Source organism: Archocentrus centrarchus, chromosome 2, assembly GCF_007364275.1.
Source record: "Archocentrus centrarchus isolate MPI-CPG fArcCen1 chromosome 2, fArcCen1, whole genome shotgun sequence".
Lineage (NCBI taxonomy): Eukaryota > Metazoa > Chordata > Actinopteri > Cichliformes > Cichlidae > Archocentrus > Archocentrus centrarchus.
In genome coordinates this window covers 5604012-5616237 of record NC_044347.1, presented here as the reverse complement: position 1 = coordinate 5616237, position 12226 = coordinate 5604012, and the positions used below count along the sequence as shown (strand labels likewise).

At 44.0% G+C, this 12226-nt stretch overlaps 1 protein-coding gene across 1 annotated transcript; it reads right to left on the bottom strand.

Annotated features, from left to right (window-relative positions):
* Window positions 1-316: 316 nt before the first annotated feature.
* Window positions 317-11973, bottom strand: fbxo3 (F-box protein 3). Its single transcript, XM_030752987.1, has 12 exons — window positions 11841-11973; window positions 10431-10520; window positions 10151-10314; window positions 8534-8648; window positions 8244-8448; window positions 8090-8135; window positions 5518-5602; window positions 5317-5439; window positions 5128-5243; window positions 4928-5035; window positions 4765-4847; window positions 317-1890 (listed from the first exon to the last, which is right to left on the bottom strand). Exons 1-12 carry the CDS (start codon window positions 11933-11935, stop codon window positions 1744-1746), a joined length of 1377 nt encoding a protein of 458 aa, XP_030608847.1. The 5' UTR covers window positions 11936-11973; the 3' UTR covers window positions 317-1743.
* Window positions 11974-12226: the final 253 nt, after the last annotated feature.

Below are 12226 nucleotides of genomic sequence, written 5' to 3'. Positions count from 1 at the left end.
TATGGACACAAATTACACGAGGCTACTCTGAATATTCTTTTTCCAACAGTACAGCTCACAAGTGCTTGGTGCTGCCCCTCTGCAGGCTTCCAGGAATTAGCCAGTCTGAATAAAGTGGGTTTTAAGGAAGCTGAAACAGCTCATATCAGGCTGAGGATGGCTGTAAAAGCTGCTAATACAATAATAAAGAGCTGTAAATGACACAAGACACAAAAATCTAAAATAAATCTACATATTTAAAAGGCTGGTGAAGCCTCATCTGAACTCTGGAGATGTTCTTCTTACGGCGTGACAGTGAAGAGCGAGTCAGCAGCAGTGAATATAACTGATTTATTTAATCCAAACATACAAAAACGAACCTGCGGACCGTCCCACCTCCACCGGAGAGAAAGGAAAGAAACCTGCTTTAAGGTACTAACTCAAGTTTAAGAAAAGCGTGAAGCACAAAACACTTTAACCCTCAGATAAAAAGAAACCCAAATCCTCTTCTGGATGACCACTGCCTGCATTTAGTGTGTACATGATTCATATACATTTAAAAAGAGCACAATAAACCCTGCTTTTTTTTTTTTTCTCCACTGCAACAACTTAAAGCAGCGTGACAGATGCTGTCGACTCCAACTCATCTCTAAGGTAACACAATCTAAAGCTGCAGCTACTTTTTATTTATTCCTTTTTTGTGTCTCCTGACAGGGAAAAGTATCAGATTTAAGGAGCTGAAAACATTGATTATTTTTCAGAAAATAAAAAAGAAATACAATAAAAGATTTGGCTGAGGAGGCCTCGGGTCACTCACCATTAAACTGGAGAAAGTCACACTTTTTACCAATATAGAGCGTTAGTAACACACATAGAACAGGCGCATTTCCAGATCTGTACACTAGGGGGCAGACTACAACTGGCTCATACTACAGGAAACAACCTCTCTGATTTACAAGTAACCTAAATTAGAGTTAGTTTGATAATAATTCATCTAGGAGAATTTTTAAAGAAAAATAAAAACGCTCAGATTTGCTGATTCTACTACAGATGTTGAAGAACTTCAGCTTTTAGACATTTCTGGATCAAACAAGCCTTTTGTTGTGGTCATACTGGGCTCAGAGTCTGTGTTTTATTCATACCTTCTTTGCGTACTATGAAGCCTCACCAGTAGGGGGCAGAATAACATCTTGCTAAATCAAATTTTGTGGATTTGAAGCCTTGAAAAGTCAGTCTGTCAGTAGGTTTAAGATCCTGCAGTGGAAAAACATGGCTCTGTAGAAGAACTCCCGGCCCGCTGAGAACTAAAACCTTAACTCTACAACAAAGTACCAAATCCACATTTTTTCATCATCACAAAAAGCTTCACTCACTCAAGAAGTTTCAAATCTCATAGTCAACACAAATCATCTTTTTTCTGATTCTAAACTGTAAGCTGAAGCAGCCGGCATCAGTTTGTTCCCTGCTGTGTTTGTCTGCCACAGATAACCACGATGCCGAGCGCCGGCGTCTGTCCGGTCTGTCTCGTCCTCGCTTGTCCAACAGTGTCCTGACAAAAACACCCGACAGAAAAGAGCTTTTCTGTAAAACTGCACCTCATTCACATTTAGTTTTCTTGTTTCACTGGCAGCTGAAAGTTGATACAACTCCATCCCTGTATGGCTCTGGTTGGTTGGAGCGACCCGTCCCATAATCCCCCCCGCGTGTCAATCAGGCCATTCAGGAGCTTTTATTGTTGTCGACCCGATTAACTGAGGTCAGAGGTCAGATGTGCCGAGGGCACCACGCGCCCTCCAAGGCAGCCATGTTGATTCCCCTCAGGTCGCCGAAGTCGTCGCCATCTCCGTCGCAGTACTCGCCGTCATCGTCGTGGTCGTCGAAGCGAGGCGTGTAGCTAGCCGATGTCTTCTGCTGCTCGGATCAGACGGGAACAAAACAGGCGAGACAACAACAGTCATTATTTTTGGCACACAGTTGTGAGAATGCAAACGTATTATATGTATAGTATTATGGTGTGCCGGGTATTTAGAAATCCTAACAGAAAAATTAAACTGACACAGATGTTACGCTGAAGTCGTGCTGTGTAGCTCATTTCACAAAAAGCCACCAGAGGGCGCTCCTCAGTGGCGAACAGTATACTGAGCTCAGTGAGCTGTGCAAGGTGGTGACTACAAGTAGTAAACAAAGTGTATGTAGTAAGATGTGGAAGAAATTTAAGTTGAATCTCTGATAAAAGGCGAGCCAGCCGACACCGGTGAAGCTGTGTGGATTATCTGCGTCACAGCAAAAGATGCTTCACACCGGCTCTGAAGCAGCGGTGTCCTCAGCCACTAAAAATCACACACAAAATAAAATCTGGTCCAATGAAGTGGGTTTACAGTCAGACTCACTCAGAGTGGGTAAGAACTTCGAACACCAGCAGCTGCAGGTTTTCTATTTTTAAGCTCAAAGACAGACTGCAGAGAATGAAGGATTACAACATGCAGCAAAGGTCACAGGAGACCTTTAACTAACTTCACCTCATGCTCCAAAGGTCAAAACTGCTCTGGGGATGAAGCTGAAATTAATATTATAACATCATTATAGATCAACAACCTTCATTTCTTTGTTAGGAATAAATCTCACTTCTCCCTCCAGGTGAGAAAAGCCTTAATTTTTGCAACTTTAATTTTTTTTACCATTATTAGAATATGCTGATCGGCTCTTTGTGAAAAAAAGAGAAAGGTACCACTGAGGAAATGATGAGCATCACTGTTCCCTGTGTGCCGCTGACCTTCCTATTAATTGGTTATATACATACACAGCTGTGCTTGGGCTGATTCCTTCTTATCTGCACATGCATGTGTAGAAACCACCATCAGTGCGTCCCTGTTGATATTTTACGTGTTTGTTCTCAGAAGAAAAGGCTGCACCTTCTTCCTGCAGTAATCTACAGCTGGAGCTGAAACCATCTGATGAGGAAACAGTTTTCTTGCTCCTGTTATTACATATGATCTGGATGTTGTGTTCATTTAAGATTTTAAGATTAAGATTAAGATAGTGTTTATTTGTCACATACACAGTTATACACAGTACAATGCACAGTGAAATGTATTTTGTACCTGCAACCATATATACACACACATATAAATAAGAAGAATAAAAATTTAAAAAGTACCGTATTTTTCGGACTATATGTCGCTCCGGAGTATAGGTCGCACCAGCCAAAAAATGCATAATAAAGAAGAAAAAACATATATAGGTCGCACTGGACTATAAGTCGCACTTTTTGGGGGGGGGGGGGTGTTGATAGAATCCGAGACTCAAAGCAGAAATTCCATCTTGAACGGCAATTTAAAATAATAATGGATTAAAGAACAGGACGAACACGGTTACGCCTACGTTATGCTAACGTAGCACATTCAGCTACATGACGCACAACGAACACGTGTTCGGTATGTTAACGTAACATTAAGTTATTCAGATAACCATAGCATAAAGAACATACTAACAAGTTAACCAAACCATCAATCCATTGAATTCTTCATCCTCGGTGTCACTTCTAAACAATTCCGTACACTCCGTAGACGAAGCGCCGCTTCCTCTTCTGTGTCGCGTTAGTCAGACTTGTCGTCAGCTGCAGTTCCAATTATTCCAGCCTTTCTGAATCCCAACAGGATGGTTTGTCACTGAAACCTATGTTTCCTTGATCCATCCAATGACTTCCAGGAAAGTTGGGTGGTGCATTCTCCCAGTTGCCGTTAAGCTGTGCTCTCCATCCACTGCGCCCACAGGTTACGCAAGACTGCCTTAAAGCTCCGGTTCACGGAGATGTCAATTGGCTGGAGTATTTTGGTTCATGTGTTATAAATGTCACATATACGTCGCTCCGGAGTATAGGTCGCACCCCCAGCCAAACTATGAAAAAAAGTGCGACTTATACTCCGGAAAATACGGTAATTCACACTATACTCTATATACTATACACTATGCACACTTTTACGTGGAATTATAGATTTTAAATTATAATATTTACATTGTGCAATAATGGTCCAGTTAGGGCTCAGAGTTGAGCAGACGGATGGCTTGTGGGTAAAAACTCTTCTTCAACCTTTCAGTCTTAGCCCTCAGGCAGCGGTAACGCCGGCCTGATGGGAGCAGGGAGAAGAGAGAGTGTCCGGGGTGGCTGGGCTGTTTTAGGATCTTCATGGCCCTCAGCCTGCACTGCTTGGTGTAAATGTCCTGCAGGTTGGGGAGGGTGGTTCTGATGGTCCGTTCAGCTGAACGAACCACCCTTTTTCCACAAATTTACTTGTGTTTGCTGCTTGATGTCGAGGTCACTCGAGGAATGTTGTGCTGCATAAACCTGAACGTTTGACTTTTTCTTCGTACCACGAAACCTGGAAGTTATTTTGTCTCTTTGCACAATGTTTCTTGTCTGTCTCGTTTGTTTGCTGTTGTGGTCTTTAATTAAGCATTCATGCACAATAACACCAGACGTAATCATAGAAGAAAAACAAAAACAAGAGCACCACTTAGTGGAGCAAAATGCACCGTCACACTGTATAAACCCTGTTTGTTGTCACCCAGTAACAGTGACCTTGATCTTGACCCCAGTGACATCATATTCAATCCTATAAGCTAGCTGCCCATGAAGTCTGACGAGTGCAGGCCGAATAGTTCTCGAATTATTGAGGGGACGTGCCCGCCTGCCCACCATGGATGATCACATAATGCATCCTGTATAATAGAAAAAATAAAGTTTCAGTTTTGACTTCAATCTGAAACCCTCTGAAAGTGTCTTACCGTTCGGACTACGGGCTCCCTGAAGGGGGGGCAGACCATGTGGAAGCGAGGGATGGCCACATGGAAAACTTCCTCTTTATTGGCTACAAGAGAAACAAGCATGAGAACAGCAGCAGACCATAGGTGAGGTGTCTGAAGCTCTATTACAGGTGGAGAGAGTTACCGAGTCTGTGGAAGGTGTAGTGACCCTCCATGTACTCTGACGGCGTGGAGAAGGTGGTGCAGCTGGCGTACTCGTGTATCTTTCCAGGTGTCATGACCGGAAACTCTCCTGCAGATACACACACACACTCACATTCAGCAGCTTATCTCAGCCAATCACAGCAAAGCAGCACAGGTGGTCATGTGATGCGGGCAGCGTACCGACCACGCCGGGTCCCTGGACTTCCTCCACGTTGCCGTCGGAGGTGGTGATTTTCCAGTAGCGGCTGTCGAGCTGACAGGCGGCTTCAGGCGAGGCGCTGCTGGACATTTCTATTCTGAAAACAAACGCTCGTCATTAGAACGCCGCGGAGAGGCGGGGCTGTACGGGGCGAGGAAACAGGAAGGTACCTGATGCGGTAGGTGAAGAAGAAGTGCGGCGGATGGACGGACGAAAGCTCGGGCAGGAAGGAGGTAGAAACCGAGACGGTGATGTCGTCGGTGGTTGCCACGCAACTTTTATCATGCACATACCTGAAGAGCAGAATGAGCTTTAAGCTTCAGAGTGGCTCAAAAACACTGTGTGTGTAAAACATGACGAGTCTTAGTTACCTGAAGATCTGGTCTCTGATGATTGGATACTCTCCTGTAACAACGTTGTGCACGTAGGTTGTGAACCACTCCAAGAAACATGAGCCTGAGCACACAAACATTCACAGTTTGTCCCAATAAAAAGTCCACACGTCATGTTCAGGGTTTCTGCGGGTTTCACAGTATTAAGCTTAATAAAATTAAAGAAACTATTTACAGTGAATGATCTGTCAGGCTGTCCTGAAAGCTCCCAGGATGCACTGAGTGTTTTTCACCTCTTTTTACTCTGTTTATACTTCGCTCTATATTTAATCATTAGTTATTATTAATTGCTGTCTCTCCTCCACAGTGTGTCTTTTGTCCTGTCTCTCTGCCCTCACCCAAACCAGCCCCCCCCCCCCCCCCCCCCCCCCCCCCCCATATATCAGTAGCTTACTGATATATGGAGGCATCTGACCGTGGAGGGCTCTGAAAGTGATCACTAAAATTTTAAGATGAGCCCTAAACTTTACGGGGAGCCAGAACTGGGGTTACATGGGACCTCTTAGAGCACCCGGTGAGAAGCCTGTGATAGGCTCCAGCCCCCTCAATCAACCAGTGAGACTATTCAGATTCACTGCTTTACAACCTGTCGTATTGTTTTTATGGCTTCCCACTCAGTGTGGGAGATGTCATCAAGGAAGCAGTCAGACACCCTCTGAATCACCATCATCATCCTCATCTGCCTCAGATGTTCTTTTCCTCCTTGGAAGTAAGTCCATGTCTAGATTAGCCTTTCGACAGTTTGCTCAGCTTGGGGAATCAAACTGTCTGGAAACAGATCTATCAAGGAATCAGCCTGAGAAGCACAATCCACTAAGAAACCCACTTTGTCAATCTAGTCAACCGCCTGCCCTCATTTTGTTCACATTATGTCCTTATGCCACTTCCACGAGTCTATACTGCTAAAAGTAATCACTCATCATTTAATTCAGGTGATCAATCACTTCTGTGGCCACAGCTGCGTCCAAGCTTCGCATCACCAAGCAGAACACAAGGCGTCGGATGCAGCGGTGTAAAACCACTGGACTCTAGAGCAGTGGAGACGTTTTCTCTGCAGGGACAGATCACGCTTCTCTGTCTGGCAATCCGATGGAGAAGTCTGGGTTTGGTGGTTCCCAGGAGAACGTACTCCTCTGACTGCACTGTGCCAAGTGTAAGCATACCAAGACATTTTGGAAAGTTTCATGCTTCTGACTCTGTGGGAACAGTTTGGGAATGGCCCCTTCCTGTTCCAACATGACTGCACACCAGTGCACAAAGCAGCTCCCTATAGTGTGAATATAGTATTTTATAATAATGGAAATGTAGTATAAATTTCATCTTCAGACGGGGAGTGCACGGGTCAATGTGGTTGTCAGCGTGCTTGGATTCATCCGCAGAGAACTTACATATAAACTATGCAGCCGCCCTCAGGCGGAGGACTTCAAAGAAGCATAACAGGAACCACTGCTTGGCCGTTGGGTCTCCAGATGTCCATGTCCACAACAGAGTGTAATCAAGGCCTTAGGCCCTGTGTTTCATGGAATGGTGATATGAACTTCATGGCATTTTTGGCATAAACTTTGCTTCAGGTCTTCTGGTCACAGCAGTGTTTGCTGTGACCAGAAGACCTGAAGCAAAGTTTATGCTTAATGACTTTAACTGAAGCAAACTGGGTAAAAAACACAGAACGAGTAATTTTGACTTCTTATAAACTGAAATACGAGGAACTGGACTGAACTTTCAAAAGTTACAGACTGTTTGATTTTCCATTTGTCTGCAGATTAAAGTTTACAGTGACAGTGAGAGAACAGAAGACACGATGGAGAAAGGTGCTTTAAACTTCTTAATTATCTTCATTTAGATTCATGTGAAGAACTCCGGGATAATAAAGACTGCATTAAGGTGCATTAGCATCCAATTAAATCCAGCTAACTGACAGAGTCGTTTAAATGAGCTGAATGTACAGAAAGATTTCTAAGGGTGGTTTAAGTTTAGTCAACACTTTTTAAAAGATGAACAGTTAATGAAACTAGCTGTTCTTTCATAAAAACGGCTCCAGCATAGAGCTGTTAATCCTAAAAACATTTTAACACGTTCCTCATCAAACTCGACTGCTGCCGTTTCTCTTTGCTGGTATGAACTGGAAGCTGCTTCAGAGTTTTACTGAAGCTGTAGTTACTTCTGAAGGAGGAATCAACAAAAACTGTCAAAGTTAAAGACTTAAACACTTTGATTTCTTTTAATATTAAGATTGAAAAAATTATCTATGTTCAAATATTCTTCATCTGGGAATAAACTGTTCCAACTTGAAGTAGGTGCTGTAGTCTTCATGAATGCTAATGACACAAAACAACTACAAAAATGCTAAAAGTCACATCGACCTGATCAGTGGCAGGAAAATGAAACAGTTGGCCCCGTGCTGAAGAACCTCCAAACAGGAAGCAATCATTCGTACTTTCAAATGTTAAAGACCGTTGATGAATACGACTTCTTTGGGCTGCAGACACCCTGACTGAAACCTTTGTAACATGGCTACAGGAAAAGACTGACGCCAACATCACAAACAGACCTGTGATGAACATGTCGATGGCTGAAGGATCCTGCGCCGTCTGATCCTGAAAAACAGGAAGAAAACTGATTTACAAACTGCTCAAAATGTGCTTGCTTTAAAGCACTCTACAGCTTTTATTTTGAAAGGACAGGTAGACAGGAAGGGTACGGACCGGGCAGGGGTAGAAGCTCTCGAACATCCTGCGTCCCTCGGCGGGCTCCAGCGCCATGTACTGACTGAGGCCGGTGTGGAAACAGAAGGTGAGCGGCAGGCAGCGCCTCATCCCCTTCCTCTGCTGGAAGCCTCCGGCCGCCGTCTCCACGTCCAGCAGCACCTCCGAGCGGTAGTGGTTGGACAGAGACATGCTGCCCATCAGCCTGAGGACACACAGACAGGTGGAGGGGTTATACAGGGAGGGAGGGATGGATGTGGCCACAGGCTGGCCGTCAGGCTGATACCCACCCTGGAATCACCAGCTTCTGACCGTTGTGGATGCGGTAGGAACAGCGGTAGTCGTCTGGGAGCTTGCAGCCGATCTGAGCCTCGATGTCGTTCAGCTCCACCTCGGTGGCGCCCTCTGAAGGCAGAAGCAGTGACATCAGCTTTAGAACGAGCTGACGAATGTGCAAAATTTTTTTGTATTTTATCTTCAGGAAAAGCCACAGTTCGGATTCAATTAGTTATTATCAAGTTGTATAGGATGAAGGGTTTTGTGAACGACTGGCACCAACAGCTACAGAGAAACATTAGCAGAGAGCTAAACCGGGTAACATCAAACACCACTTTAGGCTGACGAAGAGAACTTTGTTCTTTGTAAACAGACAAGAAACAGCAGCCTGTAACTTCTGAAAGAACAGAGAAATAAACTGCAGGATTATCAAGCTGATATATTTTTTTCTTTACTGACTTCTGATAAATTAACCCTCTGGGGTCCGGGGTATATTTGGCCGTTTTTGACTACTTTTGTTTTTACCTTTATAGTTGACCTTAGAAACTGTCTACCTTGCCTTGTTTGGTATCATTCTTTTTAGCACCACCTCATGTGTGTGAGTGTATAGTTATTATTTCATTTTGACATACTGTATTAACACACTGGACTTAAAATCACATAAAAATATAAAATCCGAGTAGAAAAAATTTGATTTTTTTACTGTAAAAATCACAAACATGCTTAACGAATTATTTTTAAAACTTAAAATGCAAATATAAGTTGTAAATTTTCAAAACTTGTGTAAAAATATAGTAAACAATCAGTTATATGCAGGTATTCACATTATAATGCAGGAAAGGCCTCAGGCGTTTTTCTGTACAACTATTTGCAGAGCAATCAGGACTCATATTAAGATGCTACACAAATTTATGCCACCTCAAAAAACAGTTTCTGTCCTCCACAAGACTGAGGGGCGCATCACAGGCAAAACTTGCCATCAATATTGCCTCTTTTACCACTTTTTTATCTTGTTCCTCAGGAGCCAAATGCACCCAAATGCACCATGGTACCGCATAATTTTCTGATTGGTTGAAATGGTGCATTTTTCCACCAATAGGAAAGGTGTTGTCGGGAGTTATTTTGTTTTGTTTTTATTAGCAGGCACTTCCTGTTAGTGAAACTCCCGTTTTCGCCGTTTATTTCTGCACAAAACGCGCATCGAAGGTGAGGAAACTATAAAGGAAAAAGCATGGCGTAATTCATTGGGCATAACTCTGGTTTTACTTCCAATTGGTTTTACTTGGCCTATCAATGAAATTTAAAAACTGGTACATAGTTTGAAGTCTGCTCCTTCGATTCATGTTGAAATGGAGACTCAGCGCAGCAGCGTCCCGATGCTATGTCATCTCAAATTGGCGATGTCGTTTTGACGCGCCGGCGAGTCCGTGGACTCCAGAGGGTTAAAAATGATGCTCCTTCCTCTGTGTGTCCCACCAACAGAGTCATTTGCAGGGTTCTAGCCAGTGGTTGATCAGCTGGCGCTGTACTGGGCTGAGAATTTCACGAGTTCATTATAGGATTTGATTACAGTTAGGAAGTGGGAGTGGCTATTAGCACAACTGTTCAATATCCAGGGGTGATGAGGTCACCTTTGAGTGATGCTATCATGCGTGGACACCTCTGCTGCAGGAAGCTCTTCAGCTGCTCCCACGCCCTCTTTAGCACCGCATAGTACTGGATGTAGCGCCCCAGGTCTGAGTAGTACTGCTTGAAGAGGCAGAACCAGGACACACCGATCCGCAGCCGGTCCGCACTGAGCATGCACGCACACACGGATGAGAGAGCGAGAGAGAGAGAGGGAGGAAGGAGTAAAAGGTCAGATTGTGGTGAGGCTGCAGCGAGGTGTGAAACATGTTGGGGTGAACTCACTCTGTCAGCAGCCAGTGTTTGTAGCACTGAGACTTCCACAGAGGGTTATGTTTGAAGAGCTCATTTAGACGCCTGCTGACGAAGCTGCAGCTGAGGAAGAGGAGGAGGGGGAGGAGTCAGACCAACAGAGGGAGGAGCTTTACACACACACACACACACACACACACACACACATCACTCTGTAGTTTGTGTGAGAGCAGACAAAAAAACACAACCTGACAACCATCCATCCATTCTCTGGAGCCTATCCGAGAGGCAGGGTACACCTGCACAGGTCGCCAGCCTGTCGCTGGGCTAACACAGAGAGACAGGCAACCATTCACACCTATGGGCAATTTAGAATCACCATTTAACCTAACCCAACTAACTGCATGTCTCTGGACTGTCAGAGGAATCTGGAGCACTCGGAGGAAACCCACGCAGACACGGGGAGAACACGCAAACTCCGGCTAACTGTCCAGGACAAGGTGGAATCGAACCCAGCCCTTCTAGATGTCATTCTAGCTGTGAGGCAGCAGTGCTAACCACGCCTCCGTGCTGCCTAACCTGACAACATTTAACTGTTGTCAGGTTAGACCGCTTTTATACCTACTGAAACACTGACTTTTACTGCAATAATCAGATACTTGAGTACTCTTATTACACTGAGCTGATATGTGTACTGTAACGTTGTAAACACACTTCCACAGTCGGCGATGTTCACAACAAAGGTCGTCTTTATTTGCAGAAAAACGGCTGCTGTAGGCCACAGCCACGCCAACCACAACAACAACAACGGAACAGCAACACACACACACAGGCAAGCTCTCGGTCTTTTTCTCTCTCTCCATGCTGCCTTCACGAACCTCCCGAACAGTCCGAAATCCCACAACATCAACACGCTCTCTAACTAAGAGAATCGCTACAGTACTTTTATTGTAAGAATCAGACAATTGTGTACTTTAATTACAAGACGCAGATAATACGTGTGTACTTTTACTCCATGAATTTACTGCAGTTTTTAGTACTTTAATAAGTTTTATTAGATGAACGTAAACAAAGGTTAAGGTTAGCGGACATGCGCAGTAACGGACATAAACAAACAATTAGCAGCTGTTAGCATGCGGCTAACTGTAAACAAGGTCCTGATCTTGTTTTTGCAGCATTTTAAAGTCACTATGTTCGCTCTGCGATACGTGACAGCTGCCATTAAAGTTACACTTTGATGAACAGTTGCAGTAAAATACTGACAGCAGCTTTTCGCACATCTCTTTACTCAAAATTAGAAGAAAAAAAATCAGCTCGACTGACGAGCTGCTGCTGTTGTTATTAGCGGTTAGCCGCTTGCCTGCACGTCTTCCTGCAGCTTGTTTAAGGACAAAACAATCAGTTTGCTGTCTTTCTTTCCTGTCTGCAGTGTGACATACGTACTGCATCAAGTCCCTGAAGTCCAAATAGGATAAAATGTGAAGCAGCGGATCTGTGGGGAGCTGATCCATCCGTAACTCCGTGGAAGCGGCTGCCATTGTTAGCGGTACTAGCGCTTCTTCTTCTTCGACGTTTATCGACGCCTTGTGAACAGTACATTTGTACATTACCGCCACTATCTGGTGCTCAGCGTAGGTCACAATGTTTAATATGAAATAAAATATTAAAATAATTACATCCCCTCATTTAAGTTACTTTTAAGTATTAGAATAGGGTCCTCAAAAATATTTATTATGATTTCAAGATCAAGATTCTTTATATGTCTCCCTTGGGAGAAATTTGTCTCGGTTTAAAAAAAAAGAGGGTACCCCTGCACAATAAAAGGGAGC

Coding starts and splice junctions, on each gene's coding strand:
- fbxo3 (XM_030752987.1), bottom strand. CDS start 11,935: ATGGCAGCCGCTTCCACGGAGTTACGGATGGATCAGCTCCCCACAGAT. Junction 8,449..8,533: donor CAGAAGCTGGTGATTCCAGG/GTGGGTATCAGC, acceptor GTGTGTCCTCAG/GCTGATGGGCAGCATGTCTC. Junction 8,136..8,243: donor AGAGCTTCTACCCCTGCCCG/GTCCGTACCCTT, acceptor CCTGTTTTTCAG/GATCAGACGGCGCAGGATCC.